We start from the raw sequence: 24,875 nt of genomic DNA, 5'->3' as shown, positions 1-24,875 counted from the left end.
GCTGCAAAAGGGAAGAAATGTCTGGTCAAATAACAAAGGGGGGTGTTGTGTCTTTATCAATAAGAAAGATTTAAGTTTTAAGCCCAACATTATAGGAATAGCTATAGGATAACTATTTTTAAGCACTGATTAATTTTTCAGATCTCCCATTCTCACTGCCAAAAGTCCATGCCCTTCATAATCACTGACTTTCTTCCTTTTCATTGCTCGAGTAAAACCTTTCTTGGTTTTTTTCACCTTTCAGAGCTATTTGGTTGACACTCGCTTCATTTTAAGCATTTTAGCTTGTTTGTAAAGTGGCTTATGAACTGTGTGTGCCATCTGCCTCTTTCTCTGTGCTTAAGCTTACTTGCCATTTAGCCCAAAGTTTCAGCCAGGTAAGCCCTGGAGTTTTTTGGGGGAGTTCACCTGGTCCACGCTCCATTGGAAAGCGTTTAGAAAAGTTTTTCAATGCAACAACAGACAAGGCAACTTTAATAAACGCCTCGCCGAAGAGGATGCGTTGTGAATTTAATTTTCAACTTGTCTGACATTCCGTAATTGAAAGCACAGACATTGACACTTGACACAAACACCCGGAGCAGTCAGTCGATGGGTTGAAAGGACTAAAGGACGAAAGGACGCAAGGACCGGGTTGTTGGACTGCGTCTGCAGCGATGCTGCGTATGGCGCATTACTAATACGCAGTGTGTGACAACCACAAGAGACAATTTGGCAGCTGCCAAAGGGTTGGCGGCAGAAACACAGGCTGCCACACACAGACGCACACAGAGGCGTGGGTGGGGGGTAAAAGGGGTAGCCAAAGAGGGTGGTGGCACAGAAAGGGAAAGCTGAACATAGGCGGCAAGCGGAAAGGCTGCTGCCGTTGCAGTTAAACATTCTGCACATTCTGGGGTCAGGAATTACTTTAAGATTTAAAAAAAAATCCTTAAAAAACTATATTTTTTAAGAAATACAAACCAAAGTAAATGCCTAAAAGTAAAAACGACTGTATCCAAAATGAACATATTAAAATAATATTATTATAATAATCGAGTATACTCAGAATAAAAATAATAAAAAATTAGTAGTAACTCTTAAAAAAATAATTTTTATTTTTAAAGAAAGAATTTGTTTTGAAGGGTCTTTTAAGATTATTAACGTTTTAATTTAATAACTGTTTACTTACATATTTACTGGCCCCATGGTGCAAAAATTGCGCCAATTCCAGCAAAGTCACGCACACATGGATACGAGATGAGGGCGTGACGGGATCTGGTTTCCATATCTTTTCTCAGGGGACAGGACTAATACTAAATACTTCTAGCCAAAACTCAGCGGAAAGAAAAAAACAGTTAAAATATTTTGTTAACCAGAATTTAAGTTATTAATACATTTTTTTGGGGTACAATAATAATAATAGGAATTTAAGAATAATTTTAGGTATTATTAAAGATAATAATAACACTATTACTTTAAGACACAATATTTAAAAACATATTTTAAATAAGGATCTGATCAGGTTGAGTTCTGGTTTCTAAGGGCCAGGTTTACCGAAACTATGGGTAACTTTTCACTCACGCTGCCATCTCTCAGACAAATCCAGATGCACATTCAGATCCAGAGGCATCCACAGGCGCGCAGGCATTGTGGCTGTCTCGAAAAACCAAAAATCGTGAGGATTTGGCTGCTGTGGGTGGGAAAAGTGGGTGGATGGGATGTGTAGTGGTGGGAGGTTGGAGGTAGAATGGCCTTCCTTTCCTGGCCGTCCATTCGTTCGCCCGATGCTCGAGTGGCCGCAGGGCAATTGGATATAATTTCTAATTACACGCTTGGACGGACTTTTTACTGTCAGCTTAGTTTACTGATGTCTCTATATTTTGCTCCTTGTGCTTTCCACATACATACGTATACAAGGATGTGTGCTCTGTGTAATTTGGTGAATGTACAAGTGTAATTTGGCATTTTGATTTTTAATTGTTTGGCCATACAGCTGGCAGGCATGGAAAAATAATTTCCACACAACAAGTTTTCGGTTCTTTAATTAAGACAGGACAGTTGCTGCGCCATGGTAATTGTGGAACACACAGACACACATGAAATTTGCATATTATAATTCCGAATGTAGTTGCAATGTAGCTGGGAAATACGTAGCCCTGTACAGTGTACACACAGCCAGTGACAGACGACCCTCATCTTGTCCTGCTTTCTTGGCCATAAATTGCTGCTGCAATTGCAATTGTCGTAGCTCCTCTGCTTTTTCTGCTGGCGATGTCAACACTTGAACACGCGCGCGGGAAAAAGCCACACAGCAAAAAAGAGCTGAAATTATGCAACAGATTCCGAAATTTTTGGCTCACAAGCTGCTGGGGGGAGTTTATTTTTGCGCAATTACAAAAAGCTGGCGTTGGAAAAAAAAGAGTAAAAACTGACATCGCCAGCTTCAACTGTCAACTGTCGCAGACATTTTTCAGTCCTGCGAGTGGCGTCCTTTTTGTCCCTGTTTCCCTTGCCCTGTGTGTATCTCAGATGTTGCTGTTTCACGCCATTATATTGCAATATGATTATTATGCGAGCGCCAGAGTGTTGACGTTGTCACGTTTTTCCAGCATGTCAAGTGCAACTTTTGCGGGGAGATGCGCAGATTCGAGGCTCACGAAAGTGTTTCGTACTTTCGCTAATTAGCCCATTTCCTTTTGCACCGCCTGCACATCAAAAGTCGCCATTGTCTCGCATTTCAAAGCTAGCGCAGCTAACGGGAATTATTTAAATCTCTAAAGAGATTGCCCATGGGTATTGTCCAAGTATCAAAAAGTAAGACACCTGAAAAGACTAAATTTATGTTTTAGTTTATAAAACTTGGTTTTATATTACAGAACATGGATTCTCTAGGTATTATTTTTGGCATTTTTATCCTAGTACTTTTAATCAGATATTACATTTCATATAATATAATAAAAATATAAAAAAAATTTTAATTTAAAATAAATCCAAGTTTTCAAAGATTTAGAACCCGTATTTCTAAACTACCTTGGTTTATATTTAGGCGCTTATTAAATTGCCCATTTTCCTATCTTGCATATATGCTCTTATATCTTCTAGTAGAGTAAATATGTGTGAAAACTTTCCAACTTCGAGCACACATGCTGTATGAGCAACTACCGAATCTCTGGCCTTGGGCTGCACCAGCATTGTCCGCTCCCCACAATAGTTAAACTTTTGGAGTTGACCGAAGTGGTCAGGCGGGAGCATTTGCAGGTCTCCCTGCGACCCTTCACCTCTGGCCTCCTCTAACCACCCTGACCCCCCGAATCAGCCTGCCTATGCTATATACTATATCCCCATGGCGACCCTCATCAAAAACGATTTAGAAGCAAGAGCGGCCGACAAAGTTTTTCCTACTTTTGGCAAATGTGCAAATAACAAATGATTTCGGATCTGCCATCACCCACTTGTAAATAAAAGTGCTCCTCCACCACCCGTATGTTTGTTTGCCTTTGTTTTTTGCGCCTGTCATGGCCGTTCGCCCTTTGGCCAAATCAAACGTAAGCCACAATTAAAACATAAAAATGCCAAAGCGATTTTGCTTTTGTTGTCCAGCGAGTGGGAGCGGAGTGACCACCCCCCTTGCTTTACACATATCAAACATTGTGTAAGCTTTTTTGCCGGCTGTCGTCTTCAGTTCACACAGCTCCAGGCCATAATTAGCTGGAATTAGCTGCGTCTGTTGCTGCACTTGGCAGGTGGGGTCCGGGTCCCTCCGTCCTTTGGTCCTATCAGCAGCCCACTCTCCTGGTATCCCAACCCAACTCCTCCTCCGCAGAACAGGTCCAGGCCATTGTCCGGCAAATCCTTTAATTACCCTGTAGCTTAAAGAAGAGTATTTGAAGAAGGTCACGACCAACGGAAATATCAGATATAACCCGGATATAAACCGAAGAAAAGTTAGGATTTTTTGTTTAAATACAATCAATTTATTTTAGCTTTTTTTATGTAAGTAAAATCCAAGTTTTCGAAGATTTAGAAAAAAGTGACTTGAACCCGCATTTACCAACTACCTTGGTTTTTATTACTTTTTATTCTTTTTAAAAGGTAACTAATACGGGGTAGTTCCTTGTCGATCACTAGTCCCCGCTCAAACAGTCTGGTCGATGCCCACTCAGACGTAACCCAAGCGACGATGCCTGGGATCTGGTTCATTCACTGGCCTGAGTGGCCAGTGGAGCCATCGACGCTGACGATGTCTTGTCATAAATCCGAGCACTCGCCGCCGAGGCTGTCAGTAATTAGCGCACTGAACGCCAGTTCTTGCCACCCAGTGGCTGGCCCACAAAGCTAACGAGTCACTTTGTAAGAAGCCCAGATGATAGGTGGTGACTGAAGGAGGAGGAGGTAGTGGCAACTGGAGCAGTCGGAGGCGTCTGCAATTAGTGAGCAGCTCTCAGGAACGAGCGCATTTAGTGGCAGTAGTAGTCTCCCCCTGCAACAAAGTGGCTCCGGCAACATGACACTCTTTTGGAGGAGGATGCTACGTCCTCGTTCCTCTCTACCCACAGGAGTGACGGGTTGACGGTTTGACGGGCAACTGACTGGGTGACGGACAAAGTGACTCCGACTGTCTGATACATTCATTTATTCGCTCTTGGGCACGTTCTGCGCCACCGCCAGCGGGCAACCAGCCACTCGACTTGCCAAACCAATTGGTGGTGCTCTCTGAAGTGCACTTGCTCCTCTCCTCCGGATGTCAAAAGTCATCACCTTTATCGGTCGCCAACATCTCGCAAGGAGGAATCCTTCCAGAGGAATCCGGAATGCCTGCCAAGCCGGCCATTTAGACGTGGCATTAGCTGTGGCAATATTATGACTGCAGCAAGGAGCACTCGGGTATATTGTAATTCATAATCCTGCGATTTGCCTGCCAGAAGCCAGAAGACACAGCGCCTTACTTCCTGTTGTGGTTGGCCACGGCTTAAGTGGCGCCCTTGCCGTCTCCGTCTTCGACTTGGCTCGAAAATTCTGACATTGATTGTGTTTGTACTTGGGCTCATCTCGGCGAAGGAGCAGTCGAGTAGATAGGGACAGTAGGATCTAAGCCGTTGAGCACTGAAAATATTTCCCTTGGCTGCTTAGCCTGCAAGTGGGGCTTAGGTTGTAATTATGGATGGAATGTGCCACTGAGCAGGCTTACGGAATGCGATTCCACCAACCCACCCCAAACCCAGTGAAATCTTCACTTCAATCATTTCATTTCAATTCATTTGGTTTTATTATATATTCTCCTTGCCATATCTTTATACAATCCATACATTTCTTTATTGGTATGTGTATTTGCTTAACTAAATTGTACACACAACGGACAAAACAATCTCGAGAAGCCAAGTCATATCGTATATATATAGTCAATAATATATGGCCCACACTCATTTGCCGTGCGGATGTAATCTCGTATTTACAGTAATTTACACGGATATTTTTAAGCACATTACGAGTAGTTACCCAATCTTCGTTCCCACAGATCCAATTCTATAGCTGTACAGTATAACCCTTTTATATTTTAATTATTGTTCTCTCTGTCGCTTCTCCTCTGATTCCTTTTCATCTGTATCTGTAGCTCTCAATCTTTGTCTGTTCTGCTCCGTTTCGGTATCTCAATATCTCGGTATCTCTATCTATATTTTGTGAAATTCTTTGGTCGCTGCTTGGATATTTACACGGCTGCCAGCTGCTAAATGATATACATATGTATCGAAGTCCTTTGTATAAATTCTGTAGAGTTATCTAACGCTTTCTCCAGCCCTTTTCTATATAAAAATATCTCTGCTTTTGGTTAATTAACTTAATCGTTAGCTGGTTGGCTATAGTGACCACTACAATTGCTAGACATTCGTGACGCCCAGCTTGGCCAGATTGCCCAGCGTGATGGCATCGCCGGGCTGAAGTCGCAGGGCCGCCTTGTAGCTGGCAGCCGCATGATTCGTGCGTCCCAGCAGATGCAGAATGGCTCCTAGATTGGTGTGAGCATGGGCATCGTCGGGTCTCAGAGCCACGGCCTAAAAGATAAAAGCATTTCGTTTTAAAAAAAGAGTTGATTTGTTAAGTGTTTCTATTGACTCACCTTTCTGTACCACAGCTCTGCCTCCACTTTTCTGTCCAGCAGTCGCATCGCTGTGGCCGCTGCCACCACCAGTGCGTAATCGTTGGGCGCCAATTCAGCGGCTCGCCGATGATAGACAGCCGACTCATGATGTCGCGACTGCAGCGAGAGAAATTCGGCTAAAAAATGAGGAAATAAAAACGATTAGCACTTTGATTAAATTTAAGATTACAAACGGGGGTTACATTTATGGTTTCAGTTATTTTCAAATTTTGTATAAGATGGTCAAAAAGGGTTTATAATTTTTTGCAATTATTTTTATTTTAATTAGTTTATTGAACCATATTTATATAAGTTAAATGTTAAAATGTATAACAATACATATTCTTATTAGTAGTGATTCGATTGTTGGATTTTTGATAAAAATAAAATAAAATAAAATCGAATGCCCAAAAATTAAAATGTTCAGGTTTGAATGCAAATCGATAGGGAATAAAATTACGAGCTCAATGATGTATGACACTCCTTATTTTGACATTTTATGACAAAGTTTCTAACAAAATGCTAAATTTTTAATTACCAATTCTAGCGAAAGTAACCCTTGTATCATTTTTTTTACCTTAATATCCATTAACAAAATAATATTGCAAAAATAAATGTTGTTAAGTAGAATTTAAATATTTTTTACTCACCATAGTGATGGTATACGCTGGCCTGTTCGGGCGCCAGTTGCAAGGCCCGCTTGAACCACATCTCCGCCTCCGAGGCGCGGCTACTCTGCAGGGAAAAGAGCGCACAAATTAGAAATAGAGTTGGTTAACCATAGCCTATTCAGGATACCTACATTTCTAGCCAGTGTGATGCCGTAGGATAGATGGGCGGCCACCTGGTTGGGCTGCAGTTCGAGGGCTGCCCGATGGTGCCGCTCCGCCTCGTCCCACTGCTGCAGGCGACCCAGGACATCGCCGATTCGCTGGTATAGGACCTCTCGCTGCTGCGGCAAACCCGGCAGCGAGGAGAGGGCCTCGCGATAGATGGCCAGAGCTCGCTGGAGTTTTCCCTGCTCGACGTAGAGGGCGCCCAACTGCAAGTAGGCCGAGCTGCGTGCCTGATCATGGGCGCCTCGATCTCGCACAGAGGCCCCATCCAAATTGGAGCCCGCCTGCAGAATTTCAATGGCCTGCTGGCGCTTGCCCAGCGCTATAAATGATATGCCCAGGTTGAGGTAGGCCACTGTACAAGAGAGGGTAATATCGTGAGTAAGCTATGCTACCAACCAATGCCAAATGCCAAAGGCCAACTCACCCGCCAGATTCGGTCGAAACTTGATGGCGCGCTGAAAGCACTCGACAGCTGCGGGATAGACCTGCTGATTCTGGTGCAGGATGCCCCTGAAGCGAGAGCGAAAGTGTTGACATTAATAGACTGAACTTGTCCGGCTCTCGAGATCTAATTAGAGCGCCTAAATCGGAGAGACTGGCCTCTTTGGGGCTCCGCGAAGCCTGACAACTTGAGTGCTTGGGGGATTGAAGGGTTACTACTCAGAAGAGCAGCTACTATTTCACTGAACCAAATTTAAGTATTACATGATAAATGATATGATTTATATGAAATTACTTGTTCAAAAAATACTACATTTCGTATTTTACATGATATGATAAAATATCAAGTTGATATGTTTGAATCATAAATTTGACATTAATCATATAGAATTATTTTTCTTAGTAGTTCTATATATATTCACAGCTTTTTTTTAATTTTCCATACTTTTTTTTCTTAGGTGTACGACTTGGATTTGTGTAATTAGTTTGCTACTGCCAAGCAGCTGGCTCTTAAAGCCACGACTGCCTTGCACTTTTCCGCAACCAATTTCAGAGCAAAAGGAAGAAAGGGGGACGGTCCTTTTCACTTTTCCCCATTCGAATGCGAGCCACAACAAGTGCAGCAGCAAAGCAACAATAAAATCACGAATGTTTGACGTGGGGTAAAGTAAAAAATCAAATTATACAGCTCAGTGATTTGCTGGTATCGGTGTATCGGTGTTTGCTGGTTCGCCAGGAGGACATGTGGGAGTGTGTGCAGGGATTCGGGACTCGGGACTTTGGGGAGATGGCAATCAGTCAAGCAAGCGACAGCGCCGCGAGCATTGCTATTGATGATTTGATCGCAGTAAATAATGTATGTGCCAGGATGTATATCCGCAGGATTGCTGCGAAAACGGAGGGGGAAACTCTGGATGGCTGCTGCGGTTGAGGCGGCCAACATTGATTTTCGATTAGCAGCCTGTTGAAGGGTTTCCACCCAGGATACAGAACATAGAACACACATAATGGCAGCCTTAGCACTTGTGACCTGGTTCTGAACCATTGACTTGAGGACCGTGGCATTAGCCAGGGAAAATGGGAAAAAGGAGCGAGAATCGGGGTTAGTACAAGCAATAATCTGGCTTGCGACAAGCCGCCTGACGTTGACAGACAGGCGGTAAAAAGGAAAACCCGAAATGACGCACTGAATATTCAAAGCGCAACTCCGCGCTCACTTTTCTTTCCTTCGTTCTTGCTGCTTTTCTTTTTTCTTTTCAGCTTTGTATTTTTGTATTTCCGTTTTTCCACTGGCTTTTCCTTCTGTTCTGTCCCGTTTTATGTCGCATCGCGTCGCTGCTGTGAAATATGCGCAATGAGCAAAAATGCAATGCGAACAGACAACAGACAAAACACAGACCCAGCAGTGGAGTACTATACCAAACAGAGGGTTCTGAGCAGAACAGAACAGAACAGAGCACGCTTACAGACTTTGTCAGACGTTGACAGAGGGACATGCGGACAGACAAACGGACAGACGGACGGAGAGAGTGTGAAAGCTAAGGACTTTTGTCGAGCATCCTGGATGGTGCACAGAAAAAAATACCCAATTAACTGTATACTCTTCTGTAAAAATGATATTAATTACCAGTAAAAAATGTGGGCAACATAATATTAAAAATTGAATTTGTAGCTTCTTATCCCTGATTTTGGTCATGGTACATGAATAACGCAATAGGAAAATATTTCTTATAATTCGTTGTATAAGTGATATTATTTACCAGTAATTAATGTTAAATTGATGTTAAAAATAGCGTTTGTTGTTTCTAATCCTTGATTTTGGTCATGGCATATATAAAACGCGAACTCTTTAGCATTTTGAAAATATTTTATATTATTCGTAGTACTGCCACTCGTTTCTCCCAGTGCACGCATCACGAAATGCGCATAGTTTCTGCAGCGGCACGCAAATGCCCTGAGCAGGATACAAATGGGAAAACGAGACGAAGGATGCAGTCGCCTGGCGACTTGGAGGATTGGTGCGTGTCTCGGGTAACTTGATGGCAGGGAAAAAAAGGAAATGGGCTTCATTTGACAGCTTGTTCGGCATTGTATTGCCATCTCGGGGACGAAGTCTCATAACTGGGATGCTGCGCTGCATAAAATGGCCGCGCTAAATGCGCACCCAACCGAAGGGTTTTCAGGGTATTCAGGGTTGGGGGTGGTGAATATATAGTGCCTAATGTGGGTGGAAAACGCATGGAAAGATAATGAAAATGGCTGCCATTTATCGCATCGCTTTTGCCTGTCACATGTGTGGGTGGGCAACATAATGAGGCCAGTTCCGGTTTACACTTTTATGAGAATCGAGCAAGATTAAATGCGTTACCCGACTTTAATAACATTTTTCAGTTGAATTTTTCTAAAAAAAAAGGGTATTACCTATTTTAAATAACTTCAGGGAATTATTTTGAATTATTTTTGGTATAGCTTTATAGAATAGATATCCAGTAAATTTCTTAAATAACCCCTTTTCTGCCAACCCTAACCCGAAAAAGGCACTCTAACTGCTCGCTAAGTGCTGCAAGCTATCGGTTATTGGTTACTCACAGGTTAAAGTGCACATCCGCCATGTTGGGCCTGTACCGAATGGCCTCCTGCAGGACCTGTTTGGCCTCCTCGTAGCGCCCTTGTGAGCTGAGTACGCTGCCCAGATTGCCCAGCGCTAGAAAGCCAAATCAAATTAGCTGGGCTAGAACAGATCGAATCCAAGAGATCCACTTACCCTTTGGCGGGTTGATGGCAATGGCGCTGCGGTACAGGCTCTCCTCGTCCCGCCAGTCGGCGTTCCTTCGCAAAGTTCGCAGACTCATGGCGGCTAAAAGGACACTGAAGCTCAGTAGTAGGGTAATGCGGGTTCGCGGACTGCCGGCCATCAGTTTGGAGACCCCATAGCCCACCAGCAGACAAAATCCCACGCTGGGCAGGTATAGAAGTCGTTCGGCGACCACAAAGCCCACGTAGAACAGCAGATTGCTGGCGGGCAGGAAGGGCAGGGCCAAAAAGCTAAGGGACATGAGCAGCACACAGGCATGCCGATTCCCCGGCGACATTCCCTCCAGCGCGTAGTCCTTGGAGGAGCACCGATAGGTGGAGCCACTGGAGCTGCTGCTAGAACTCGAACTTGAGGAGCTGGAACTCGAACTCGAACTGGAAGTGGAGCTATTTGTGCTATTGCTGCAACTGCTGCTGCTGCGGGAGCCGCGAAACGCGGAAGACACGAGGTGAGGGGTGCTTTGGGTTGCGTTGGCCGGGTAGACATAGCCACTACTATTATTGTTATTACAATCGCGACATGGAAGCGATCCATCCTGCTGATGGTGATAGGCTGCCTCAAAGGCTTGGTACTTGGTACTGCTACTGCTGTTGGCCATTCGCTTGCGCTTGGAGCGAGACTTGCGACTGGCCACCTTTTGGATGTGGTACTGCGGAAAGGAGGAGGAGGATGGTACTCCTCCCCCAGGGGTCACCTCCCCCTTTGCTGACCCGCCCAGCAGTTGACGACAGCTGCGCCACGCCACACCCACCAGAAGCGAGTAGAAACAGGCCGACTGGGCATTGCGGCGATCCCACAGCGAAGTGACCCTGGGCAGGGCATCCATGCCCCAGTCGAAGCTCAGCACATTCGGCTGGAGCAGCAGGCGCAGATTGAAGACGGGCAGGTAGAGGAAGGTCAGCAATCTCGTCCAGGCGGAGGGCGTCCTGGCAATGGGGTTGTCCGCACTAGAGAAGGCCGTCTGCGGTCCGGGCACAATCACCAGGCGGCAGTAGATACCGCAGCACAGAGCGCCCAGAACTATGCACACAGATCGCAGGCGTTGCTGTGGAAGAGAAAGCACAGAGAGTTGCGGTAATTAATTTAACATATTTTTTACTACGCACAAAAAAAACACAAGGGGATCAAATCGATATGCGCCTGGTAAATTTCTACACATATCGTTTTTACCAGGCAATACTTCTAAAATTGATATCAAATAACATTATTATAGATATGCGCATGGTATATGGTATTTATACCATGCCATACTGCTAAAATTGATATTAAATATTATCATTTTGCTGACTTTTTTCTCTCAGAGATTCTTTGAATTCGAAAAAGAGAAAAGAAAGATAGCCTGTTGTTTACATTTCGAGCATATAAAACTGAGAAGCCGCATATCATTTCAAAATTGATACCATATAATATCAAATTGATCATTGATTCGTATCATTTTTTTTTTGGGTGTTTTTAACATTACCAATAATTTTAAAAATAAAAAAATATTTGGGGAAGCAGCAAAAAATATTTAAATCGCAGGATGACTCACCTTATCCACCGTTCCACTGAGACCGCGCATCACGTCGAAGATGGCGCAGACCAAGAGCGCCGTGATGGCCGTCTCCTTGCAGAGCAGACCGGCCAGGGCCAGTAAGAGGGTGGCTCCCAGGGCCAGCCACTGGCGGGGATCCCCCGACTCGCGCCACCTCATGTGTCGCAGGTAGCTGAGGTACGTGAGCAGGTAGCAGACGCAGGCGGCCACGTCCGCTCGGCCCACCACTCCGGCCACCGCCTCCGTGTGAATCGGATGGGCGGCAAACAGAGCGCCGGCGGTCAGAACCGCCCACACGGAGGCCAGCAGAGTCCGGGCCACTCGCACCACCAGGGCGGTGGCCACGCAGTGCAGCAGATTGTTGACCAGGTGGAAGCCCCACGGCGCAAATCCCCCGCCAATGAGATAGTTCAGCCGGAAGCTCAGCACGCACAGCGGTCGCCAGGAGCCGTGGGATCCGCTGTCCGTCAGCGGAGTGCCCCAGAAGTCGTTCGAGAAACTCCGCTGCCAGGGAGTTCCGCCCGAGACATCCGCATTCGCCAGGATGGCGCGTCTGCAAAAAGGAGGAAGGAAGGGAAGGGAGATGTAAGAAGCACTCAGTACAGACCATCAAGCAATATCCGGTCAATTGATTGATTTCCCAAGCTCTTTTATTTGTCTTTAAGTTAAAGTTGCGTAAAACGCGAATTCTTCAGAACTTAAGAACTTTAGTGGTTTCTACAAACCTCACAGACTTTTCAACCTAGCAAAAAATCCTAAAGCTAAGGTCTTTCGTCCAGTAACATTTGTCCAGTCATTAAGGACCCCCCTTGCAGCTGCCCATGCATTTATTGGTCACATTTTGTGCCGCAGTCAAGCCAAGGTAAGGCCAAGCTGACTACGTCTCGATGTTGTCATTGATGGCAGCATCGGCATCTGCACGCAAGGCATGTGGAAATGCACTACTCAAAAGTTATCAAGTCCCATAAAATATATATCAAAAATGGTCTGGGTTTAACCCCCCTTGAAAATTGTTTTACCAAATTGGTTGACTTGGTTGAATACACCTTAAAATATTTCCAAATTTAGTAAAGGCGTCTGAAGAACTCGAGTTTTAATTGAAAATGGGACTTTCTAATTCATTTCGGTTTAAAATTAGACAAAACATTTTTCTAGGTCCAAAGTTTAATAAAGATGGCTGAAGAATTCGCGTTTAAATTGAAAATGAGAATTTCTAGGTTATTGAAATTATTCTCTCAACTTTTAATTCAAGTGCACAGGAATAGGGGCAGCTAGCATTCTGGGAACGACTTGCACTACATTGCCAACATCATCGAGTGGTATCCTGTTGGCTTTTCCCACACAAACACACAGGGCTTGCATTTTGGTCTTTTGGCGGGAGTCCTGAGGAGCAGGGGCTTCCGCGGAGCAGGCTCCTCCGGTATTTCTACTCCACCACCTGTGCACTCTCTGCACGCACGGCAGGCGGACTTTTGTAGGATTTTGGCCGGGTGTTCGTGACAACGGCGACGGCGGTGCCAGCAGCTCGTATATCATGGCAAAGGCCGATGGGGTGGTCGGCCCACCCTACCACCTGTCCCACCGCCAGTGGTTCACATAAACAAATGCCACTCTAATGCCGCATAAAGTCGGTGAAGCAGCCCGGTCTCTTCTCTGTGTGAGTGTGTGTGGGCTGAAATTCGATTTTAAGCGCCACTGGAATTCCATTGCAGCATCAAGGCATGCCGCAGGCGACTTTCCTTTTTTTTGTAACGTAACGCAATTCAGGCTATGCTATCGCAACTTTAATAAATTTGCCTGGAAGCTTGAACATTTCCCCAGCCCGGTTTCTCAGGCATAATGACTCTTACCTGTCGTCGTAGACGAAGCCAGCGTTCAGGGTGTTCAGATATAGGACGAAGGCCAGGCTGCAGCAGAACAGACACGTGAAGTCCATGCTGGAATGGCAAAAGATGGGGGAAGGTATCGATTAGTTTTCCGTTTATCCAGAAGCTATTACATAAACTATCTTAAAACTAAGTGCTTTGGCAAAGTCGGGGTCTTATCGGTTGGCTTCCAAATTAAATTTACTTCAACACAGGTTCATAACATTACAAATGTAGATAGATAAATGGTTGTGTAAGCTAAAGTTGGGCGACTCAAGAATTCGCGTTTTTGGTATTTTTAAAGCATAAAAAATGTTTTGGTTTCAGTTACTTAAAGAGTTAGGGACAACAAGTTTAGTGAAATAAATGCTCAAGAATTCGCGTTTTTAAAAACTGCGAGCTAAATATAGAAATATCAAGAATTAGAGTTTCGTTTTTTAATATTTATTAAAAAAAAAATATTTATAAAATGTCTAAAAAGCATGCTTTTTCTACTTCTTTTTGTACAGTGCAATCCTTATATAATGAGCTCCGGGACGAGCAAACGTTGTGACATTCATCCGAGATCCTTTCGCAGCCATGTTTTGCAACTCTGGATCATATTTCCCATTACTGGTATTCGTTGCCGGCCTTTGTTGTTGCTTTTGATGCTGTTTGCTGCTGCCAGCGGCAGAAAGTAACTGCTGGCAGCAGCTTTTCCTCTGCTTTTCCTTTGCTTTCCGCTGGCTTTTCATTCCTTTCGGAATCGGGCGGCAACGTGCAGGTAGATTGCATTCATGACTTCCTCCTTTTTGGCGCATTGTTGTCATTTCGGACTGCCTGACAGCAGTTGTTGTTGCCGGGGTAGTTGTTGCTGTTGTTGCTGCTGTTGTTGTGCCGTCTTTGTTGTTGTTTACTGGCCGTTGATGATGTTGCTACAGCCATTACACATAATGAGAGCCAGCAGTCTGTTGCTGTTGCATTTGCTTATTCCAACCCCCCGTTTTGCGAAAGTCACCCCCAGCTGCTGACTCTATGCACATTTGTTGCTGCGGTTGCCAACGTCAACAAGCCGGACTCCCCTTTTCCTCCCCCCTTCACCCCCTGGAAAACCTGAGATACAACCCCTTTTTCCCTACCCCACCCACGAACATCGTTGACATTAAGAGTCGCAGCAGTTGCAGACAATAAAGGCTATCAACAAGCCTCGACGGCGATGTTTGTCCGTAAGCCAGCTTGTGCGTGCGCAGGCAGGAGTCCTTGCAGCTTCTCCGCCGAATAATGGACACAGGAGGTCCTGAAAACCGCAGTCACATTACGGCATTCCCAATCCTTAAGGATTTAGCATGGGGTAATGCACAGATTCCAGTTATTATTGAGTAAAAGATAGCTAATATAAATATCTGTTTTAAAGTAATAGTTAAGTAACACAGATATCACTGATATATCAAATTTTAAATGTTGTTACTCGCTTTAATAAAGTTCTATATAATAATTTTTGAGTTTTATGATACTTCAAGGAGGGAAAATCCAAAGATAATATTTTTAATATTTAATACTAAAGAATGCTGATAAAGCAAGTTGCATTTACATTTTAATGCAGAAATGTTATGAAACAAACTATTTCATTTCTAAATAAAAATGTTTGATTTTTTTATATTTCAAACTGAAAAAAATCGAAAAATACAATTTTTAATATTCAATACCAAAGGATGCTTATGAGACTTCTTAGAAAAACTGCATTTCAATTTTTCTTTTCTTTATTTTCAATGTAGAAATGTTTTAAAAATCTTCTATTTTGTATGAACAATTTTCAGAACGAACTAGTTCCTTGAACCCCGAACCAAATTGCGCAGCCCTGTAGCTTCTGGTCGGCCTCATATTTTTTCTGGACCCACAAGCTTGTACATGCGAGCAGTAAGCAGTTGGCTTAGGCCTCGCTAAGTCTTATAAAAGGGGCTGGCTCAGTGGGCGGCATAGTTTTGTCGACGTTGACACACTGAGAGATTGGGCATTATGCACGAGGTCCGGGGGCCTTGAGCGGCTTATGGCCAAATTAGCAGCATTCAATATGCGAGTAAGCCGCAAAGGAAAGAAAAGCGAGGAAAGCGAAAATGGGGGACTACATTTACTACACACACCCGCTAAAATTGCTTTGCTAATGAGCCATAATGATGAGATCTAGGCCTCGGAGTTCTTTTCCTTTTCCTCTGGCTTTGTTTCGGGTGTTTGCCTGATTGATTTGCCTGCAATTCGCTTTCGAGTCATTTCATCTCGGGACTATCATTCGCATACCAATTATCCGCAAATAATGGCTCACACAACTCGAAGGCTTTATATATGAGGACCTAAGGAAGAAGGTCCTTTGTTTGCTCGGCCATACATTTCCTTTCCTTTCCTTCCTTCCGCTCAATCTAGCTTTTCTTTAGGTTCCACCCACACATTCGGCTCATTTGGGCCATAAATCATGTTTTATTTTCGTAATTAGCCCGGCCACCGCATAAATAACGGGCTTTTCATTGTCTCAATTTGAGCTCGTGTTTGCCTATTTAACAGTTTCAGGTTTATTGTTGATTAAATTTCCACTTTGTCTTATTACTTGCCACCATCGTCAGTCGCACTTTAAACTGTTGTTTGCGCACACACACACAAGTACTTGCCATTTTCCTTGCCTTTCCTTGCTTTTCCACTTGGCTCATGCCAGTTGGCACTTTTGTTTTTATTGCCCTGCCACCTGCCATCCTTTGCTGCTGACCTAGTAAATTGTGTCGTCTAATGGTTTTTCTTTTTGTATTTTTTTTCTTGCTTTTTTTCGCCTGCCACCACTCCCCCAATGCTCTCGGTGTTTTTTCCATCGCTGCGTTTGTTTGTTGTGCCTTTGACAGTTTCCGCTTCCGTTCGGGCAGGTGTTTCTCTGTTTTTCTCCCCCCTTCCCACCAGAGTTGCCACCTAATGTTCAGCCACCGAAGGTCGCTTAACCCTTGGTTTTCACCCGGATGCAGCTGGAATTCAAGCCGCCCCTTTAAAGTACGAATCGATCTTTATGGAGTATAGGTATATGCACGGTAAAAAAATAAGGTTTCTAATATTATATACTTTCTAAAACTTTTTCTAAATGATTATTTTAATTCGTAGATTTTATTTATTTATTTGGAAAACTAAAATAAAAGTCTGAAATGTATATTCTTTTAATATTACAGAATCATAACTTGATTCATTTTAATTTCTAGAATTTTTGAAAGTTATTTATAAGACTTTTTGTTTAGGTATGGGAGAAAAATTCGTTTCTGTTCAGCCTAAAATGCATATCCTTCTGATATTACAAACTCACAACTCAATTAATATCGACATTTTTTCTATCGGTGTAATGTAGTCGAAGGTCTCACCAGGCCAGGGTCACTCTGCAGGCCACAATTAGCCAGCAGCAGCGACTTTGGGTATTAAAATTCTAAATTAATTGCCCGGCGAGTGGCGTTGGATGGCCCAAATGCCCAAATGCCAGAAACAGCAGCAGCAGTATGGAAATTAGAAAATGGCGTAGGTCTCCGGAGACTAATAGACGTGAAATTTAAGCGCATTGAATTAATTTCCCCTCTTTCCACACACAAACCTACATACACCGAACACCGAACACGAATAAAGTTATTTAGGGCTGGCAGCAAAAACTATAATTAATAGGCGTTTTTATTTCACTTTGCTTGATTATGCATAAAATTAATTATATGCCGACACCTGCGGCCGGCGTTGACCCCTCCTAAGTTGGGAGAAAGGGGTTGAAAGCACCCACAGATACTTGGCCACCCTTTTTTTCTACTCCCCCGAGAGGTGAGCAATCATTTGCCGCTCAAATTGCCGTCGAATAAAGCTGAAAAAAGCGAGACTACAGTTGAGTTAACCTGCGCCAAAAGTGAAAGTTTATTATTATGCGGTATGCAGACCCCCCACTACACACACATATTGCATTTTAAATAGGCAGTGTTAGTTTTTCCACCCCCTCCCGAACCGGACATCAAAATAATGAACGGAAAGGCAGCCATTTTGGTAAAGTACCGTAAAAATGCCGAAAACGTTTTAAAAATGAAACGATTACACCATTGCGGCTTGCAAACGACCAAGTTATGATAATGTTTGGCCAACTAAACTCGTTTAGCTTGCCAAATACGAATGCCCCAAAACCTTTTTCCTCTATTTCCACCAAAAAAAAACCACACCCATGCATGTGAGTGCGGATGTGCAAGGTAAGCCTCACAGCAAGTGCGCAACACATGCAAACAAGTCGGTAAAACCGAGTCGAGAGGATCGTAGTTGGAAATCCAGAGTCAGGAGTTTAGAGTCCAGAGTCCGAAGTCCGTTCTCCGGAGTCCCAAAGTCCAGGCCATTGGGCACATTGTGAATGCAGCCCGGCCTGACTTTCCGGTCAGTTTTCGCTGGGAACGGAACGAACAGCTACTGCCAATATTTTTTGAGGTATTTAGCAGCCGAGCTCAGCTCTGTGGGTGTCTTCGGAACCAGAGTGCAAGTATAAATGTTTATTGGCTTCAAAAGCACTTGAAGAAAAATTAGATTGTTTCTTTAAATCTTAAATATTATTATAATTAATATCTTCTTTCATAAAAAATGGATTTACCAATTTTCAGACCTTTAAGTACAAGAAAGCGTGGCCTCTTATATTTTATTATAATAAATTCGATCTAAAGATCTAAATTCTGTCTGATAAGGAAATAAAGAGTTTAAACTTACCGGTTAAGTAACGGTTAAACATAAAAGTCTTTTTAATAAAATAATATATTTCTTTAAGTGTTAAAGTCAGATTCCACCCAAAGCCAGGGACACCATCAGACTTTTTGGCAGTTTTATGCTAATCACAAAAAAAGGCAGATTTCCCGCCCACACATACACACACCCACACACACGTGCATAACATCGCCTTTTTCTGGGGGCGTGACTGTTTGAAGGAAAACTTTTCATATTTTGGCCCTGCAGTAAAGTTTTCGTTCGCTTTTTGGGGGTTTTCCTCGAGTTTCGGTTTTATAACTCGTTGAACATTTGCCCAACGGTTCGTACAATTGCAACAGAGCACCATTTCCACCCCCATTTTCCTGTGAAAACCTGTCTGAGCGGCTTTTGGCGAATTATGAAAGTGCCGCAGTTCCGCTTCGAGGCTTAAACTGCGACGAAATTTGAATACGAAGCTAGCTTCGATCAAAAGATTATCAAGGCCATACGAAAATAGAAGAAATTCCTTAACCAGACTATTGAAAATTCTAGTAACTTAAGATTTATAGCCTGAAAATAGATTAAGAAAATACTTAAGAAAATTTGTAATTAAAAAAATCTGTAAATTAATAATTATAACATTTGTTAAATGTTATCCCTTAAATATTATTACCTTGAAAACATTTAATTTAACTATTATTCAGTGCCTTCCTCGACAGACAGCTCCTTCAGCCGCACATAAATAATAATTAGGTAATAATTAGCATCTGTCAATTAACAGAGCTCGATACGCTCTCGAGTTTCGCCGGGCTTTCCACTTTCCCCCCATTTCCCGCTCAACACTTCACGGCCATAATTTAATTTAAATGCCCAAAACTGTGAATCGTTTAATTATGTATTCGCTGGCAAGCACACACACATGCGAAATGGGTGGAAAACACTTAACGGGAGGGCTTCTTTTTGGAAGAGGAGGAAAAGAGAGGAAGGATGCTACGGATTTACTATGCCAAAATGTTTTGGCGCCCCGAAAAACAACGGCAAAACCCAAAAAGCGGAATCCGAAGAGTCTCGATAATCGTGCGTTGGGTGGGGAAACTGTTGGGGTGGCTGGGAAAATGCGGCGGAAAATGAGAAGCTGCGGCCTAGTTACGAATTGTATTATAGTGTGCGTAAGTGAGCGTGTGTATTTGAGCTGCGTTAATTGAATGCGCAACTGTCGTGCGTTGTCCTCCGCCCCCCGCCACTCCCCTTCACTCCACCCAACCCCCCTCACCATCATTTGCGTAAGCCTGTTGAACAATTATAACTGGGATGTCCAAATGCCAAGTGCCTTGAAATTGAGTCCGACGACCAACGTGGCGTATGCGTGTTGCTCTATATGCTAATTAAAATGACATGTGTCTATGTGAGTGTGTGCTTTCTGTCTCTCTCTGTCTCTTTCTGTGTGCGTATGTGTGTGTGTGGGGCTTTGTGCTGTTTGCATTACATAATTATAATTACGCATACGCCATGTTGGCGCGCATTTGATTTGACCGCTTTGCTTCACTCAAGAAAATTATGGCAACCTTAGAAATAAACTTTAAAAAGTACTTATAATAATTAAAAAAGTTCACTTATTGTATTTATTGTATTATTGTATTTATTGTATTTATTAAAATAATAAATTACTTCTTTTCCAAAAAAAAAAGAATTTAGTTATTTATAACTCCACTCCAAAATTGAATAACTCATTTTAGAAATTTTGAAAGTCCCAGTACTTACAAATATATATCTTTTTTATAAAAAAAAATATTTGAACAAACAATATCTATTTTTTCAGTGTAACTCGTGCAGTATTTTCACATTTGTTCCTACTGTATGCGGTAAATATTTACGATACTGTTGCATTTGCACCACCAGCTTCCAACCAGGTTCACCATTTTTTTCGCAACATTTAAATAGTCGGCATGGAATATTTAACGTTTTGACGCGTTGCTCAAACAACCCGGAGGAAGCGCTCCGAATGGAAGGCAAAAACTGTGCAAATCGAAACATTAACTGGCTGCAAAAAAATATATATATGGTATATAGCACGATTCGTATGAAATAATTAAATGGCATCCATGTTTGTGCCCATCAGGTGTCCTGCGTCATGTGGATTCTTCTGCGTAATGGGTTTGGTGAAAGGGGCAGGGGGTCCAGGAAAGAAATCCAATTGCTAACCGCAAACATAATTAAAAACTTTGCGCAACCACAATCGATGGCGAACGCGATTGGGTTCCGATTTTCGGACATTACACAAGTCACGTGGTTGGGGGAGTTGCAGTCGCAATAAAATTGAGCGGAAATGCTCACCAACGAACTGCAATTTTCTCTCCTTTCCCACGGATCGTACGTGGGCATAAATCCAATTAAATCACAAGTTACGCAATGTGATAAGTCACGTTGTTTATTGTTTCAGCGCACACACGGTGCACGGAGTGGGGAATTCGGCTCCCTCGAACACCGCAATTTATGCACAACCGACTGGCAAACACAGCGAAACAAACAAACAACTCACGCGCCGGCAAAAATAAAATGAAATAAAATAAAAAACCAACCAAAAAGAAACAGCAGCCACACGCTCAAATGAAGCCCCATAAAATACGGAACAACTAAACGCAGTCTGCGGATTTGGCAAACGTATATCAGCCGCGAACACGCAGAAACCGAGATGGATGCAATATACTAGTAGCTCCCATAAATGGATAATCCCCTGAAATAAACGATCCCAAGCTGAACCCATGCTACAGTTAATGGGTATTGTATAGTTCAACTTAAAGTGAATTAAAGGATTTACTTTAATTACAAAGAATTTATAAAATGCAGAGTTTTAAAAAGGTGTCTAAAAGTATGCAATAATATTTTTTTTTAATAATTTCATATGTATTATTTTATATTTTCATATTGAAACAAATATTTATGACATTTCCCTTGTCTAAATATTCAATAAAAAGCATTTTAAACTTAAAACATAAAACCGAAATTTTGGCATTTAACTATAAACAAAAGTTTGGGGTCCACATAAAATAAATGCTATTTACGTGTTCTCGCCTAGATAATTAAATGCCTTTCTATTTTAATTCAAAAAGTCAAACTCGCAGCCCAATAAAATCCATGTCAGTCATAAAGTTCATTTTCCCCGAATGTTCTTTCATTTTTTGATGGATTTTAAACCCAAATCTTTTCCCCCACAACCAACTCAGTTTGCAGGTTGACCAACTTCACATTTCCAATCCTCCAAAAACCTCCTTGCGGTTCTGTCTCTCACTCATTATTTACTTTTGGACAACTCTCGTTCAAGTTTGAGGAGCGGGCGGAAAAAAGGTACAAAACCGGGCTGAAATATGAGCTGAAAAGAGGGAGCTGCCAAACAATTTTTGAAGTGCGTTTGGCGCACATTGAAGTTTTTGTGTGGCTTTCAGCGCGCTGCTGTGCAAACTTGATTATTTCTCGTGTCCAAGTCCCAAAAGGTAAGCTCAGGACCCCGGGTTTATTGAAGCATCAATTTTTCTGCTGGCCAAATTATTTATTAAGTCCCCGAAAAGGGCCGGCCGCAGATTGGAGAGGACCGCAAGAAAAGGGTTTTCCCCAAGCAAACTTTTAATGCCCCTGCAAGGAAAAGTGGATGGGGGAAAGCAGCTTTAAGCAGCAGCAGCCCCACATCAAAGTCGCGATTCCTTTTATGGTTTTTTAATGCTGCAGCATTATTAGGTGGCTTCTATGCTCCATTCGCCCTCCGGCCGCATAAAACCAAAACGAGCGGCGCGTCGGAGCGTTAAAATTTGTCACGCGCTCCTCTGCACATGGGGCGTATGTAAAATGTGTAATTTTTTTATTTTCCAACTTCGCCTGAGGCAAACTTCCACATCGATCGATGTGTGCGCCAGCTGGTAAATGTATACGGCAAACATTTCTATCAATCATTCAAAGCGATTGATTCCCAATGCAAACGGAACGGGCTTCTGACCTCAGTGCACTTGTAGAAATATTTAAAAAATGTTTTTAAATTAGTTATGTGAATTGTGGAAACTATAGAATCAAGAAACGAAGTCTTGCTTCATGAAATAATTTTATTGGTATAAAAAGAAAAATTATCTTTGCATATAAGAAGAAAAATATTTCGTTTTCCCTATAAAAATATAATTAAATTGATTAAATTTAAAAATAAAATTTCTTTAAAATAAAAATAAAAAAGATTAATTTCTTTCAATGCATAGGATATATAGCACCTGCAGCTGCCGGTTTCCATTGCCAAAATAATGCACATTGCAATATCGCTCTAGCTCACACACTCGTTGCAAATTGACAACCGACAGATTTTTTGCCATTGTGCAAAAATGCTCGTCATGTGCGGGCTAAACCAGGAGCAGAGATACAGATGCAGATGCAGATCCAAATACAGATTGTATGTGGGGCAGTCAAATAAACAGGATTGGGGGATTGGGGGAACTGAGGGGAAAAACAGCTGCCAAATGCTGGTAGCCAGCAGTTTGCTGTTGCAAATTTGTATCTGCTATGAAATGTAAGAATGTAATTGATGTGCCATTTGCGGCGAAGTGGTGATCGAGCAGGCAGCATTCGCCGAAACCCCTTTCGAAAGCATTGCAGGTGGTGACCCCGACATTTTGCAAGATATAAAAGGCAGGCAGCATCGTTCAGGCACTGAGAGATAATATTGGCTTTTACAAATGTGATTAATTGTGGCCAAAAGTTTAATCAAGTATTTCATTTATATGTTATTTCATACGTAATTTGAATATTTATTTTAAATTTCGAAATTTCTAAATGATATATACATAATTTTAAGAAGGGTTTAGAATATATTTCCTATTTCAATACAGTTTATGGGTATCTGTGGTATCTTCATTTATCTATATGGTATCTTTATTTGTATTTTTGGAACAATTAAAACGACTAATTTTTTCTCTGCCTGGTATTTCTTTCGGTTGCTGGATGCCAAACACAGCATTTTAAGTGAATGAAATGAAAACAAATATTGCAAATTTACACAATATAGAGCGCACACACAAGTGCAAAGGGATTGTTGTGTATGTGTGTGTGGGGATGGATTGGCATATCTGCGGTGGTCCTGCGGTTGTGGCCAACTGTCCATTATGCGGCAGCATCACTCGCGGATCCAGGGCTCTTATTTGAGTTTGGGCTGCATTTACTCTCCCTAACGTTATTTAATCGATGATTTAACGAGTGGAAAGCGGCAGGGAATCACAAATATCCATTCCTTTGTACAGATGTTTCCAATGAACAAAATTTGTCCAAAAATCCTGCACAAACCATATCTTTCTGCTAAGAGCGGTCATTGAAAAATTGTAATCTTGTTGGGACAAGCTTCAAATCACTAAAGTTTTAAAATCCATTCCTAAGGTGTCTAAAAGTATGCAATGAAAAATGGTAAGACGTTTTCCGAGATAAGCACATAAAACTTCTATATTTAATAGATATTATTGCTTACTTTTAAGCACCTAAATAAAAAATATTTCAGAAAACCTTTTACAACTTCGTTGACTGAATATTAAATATTGATACAATCTCCAGAGCAATTTCAAAACCTTAAGCCTCCAGAGCTTCCTTGGAAATGCCCACTAATTGACGATTGACCAGCTATTCCGATCGTTTCCTCCATTTCAACCACCCTTGCCTCGATTTTCCTGACCATGTTTGAGCTTGGCAAATACAACTTACTGATTTTATTGCAAATTGATTTTATGTGCACCTGCCACGCCCACTTGGCCGGCCAAAGCCTCCCGTTTTCCTGACTGACTGCCAGCAGTTTAATTCAAACAAATTTTTCATGTTTACATTGTAGGGCGATAGTGGAAACTTTTTAATCAAAGTTAATTGGAAAGTTTTGCTTTGTCATTGCACACACACACATACATGCATGCAGGGACACGCAGACATAGACAGATGGCTCTATAGTCTGCACACACACACACGTGCATAAAAAGGCAAACTAAAAACTGAAAAGTAAAATGTAGGTTATCCTTCAGCGCACACAAAATGGTTCTCGATTCTCTGTGGGTTACTCCCCACTCGCTCTCGCTCTATCTATCCGTCTGTCTATCTATCCGTCTCTATCTCTGACCTATCCCCATCTCTTTCTACCACCTATCTCTATTCCTATCTCTGGCTGTTGTTGGCCCACCTTTGATGATAAAATGTCATTTTGCTCGTTTACGTGTTCGTCCTGTGTTCGGCCTTCTCTGCTTCTTTCTTGCTGCCATTGCCAGGGCTGACATTCAACGCTCTTGATTAAATTTTATGCAGTTTAACTATTTCTTTTTTGGGCCCAGGGACAGAGACGGGGACACGGGGCGGGGAAAGAGACGGAGATGGAGCAGTCTCTGCACCGCTCTTTTTATTACGTTTGAAGGCTGACGGACGCATTCAACACTTGAGCGTGCACAGGAAGAAAAAATCGGAAGTGTCACAAAAATCACTAGTATTTTCCGAAGGTGTCTAAAAGATGGCTACACTCATGACAGAAGTCAAATATATTTTTTATTGCTTAGTTTTAGACATCAAAATACGT

The 24,875-nt window shown here is 42.4% G+C and overlaps 1 protein-coding gene across 1 annotated transcript in view; it reads right to left on the bottom strand.

Moving 5' to 3' along the window:
- Positions 1-5,221: 5,221 nt before the first annotated feature.
- Tmtc2 (Transmembrane O-mannosyltransferase targeting cadherins 2) overlaps positions 5,222-24,875 on the bottom strand; it is a 40,194-nt gene continuing 20,540 nt past the window's right edge. The window contains exons 3-11 of the mRNA XM_017159538.3: positions 13,595-13,681; positions 11,742-12,297; positions 10,160-11,255; positions 9,985-10,099; positions 7,379-7,464; positions 6,918-7,306; positions 6,766-6,850; positions 6,095-6,252; positions 5,222-6,029 (exon numbers count right to left, since the gene is read on the bottom strand). Coding sequence (XP_017015027.2) covers positions 5,856-6,029; positions 6,095-6,252; positions 6,766-6,850; positions 6,918-7,306; positions 7,379-7,464; positions 9,985-10,099; positions 10,160-11,255; positions 11,742-12,297; positions 13,595-13,681 — 2,746 coding nt within the window. The 3' untranslated portion in view covers positions 5,222-5,855. The remainder of the gene's footprint in view (positions 6,030-6,094; positions 6,253-6,765; positions 6,851-6,917; positions 7,307-7,378; positions 7,465-9,984; positions 10,100-10,159; positions 11,256-11,741; positions 12,298-13,594; positions 13,682-24,875) is intronic.

Source organism: Drosophila takahashii, chromosome 2L, assembly GCF_030179915.1.
Source record: "Drosophila takahashii strain IR98-3 E-12201 chromosome 2L, DtakHiC1v2, whole genome shotgun sequence".
Classification (NCBI taxonomy): domain Eukaryota; kingdom Metazoa; phylum Arthropoda; class Insecta; order Diptera; family Drosophilidae; genus Drosophila; species Drosophila takahashii.
Note: the sequence above shows the minus strand (reverse complement) of the source record. Positions and strands in the feature narration are given on the sequence as shown.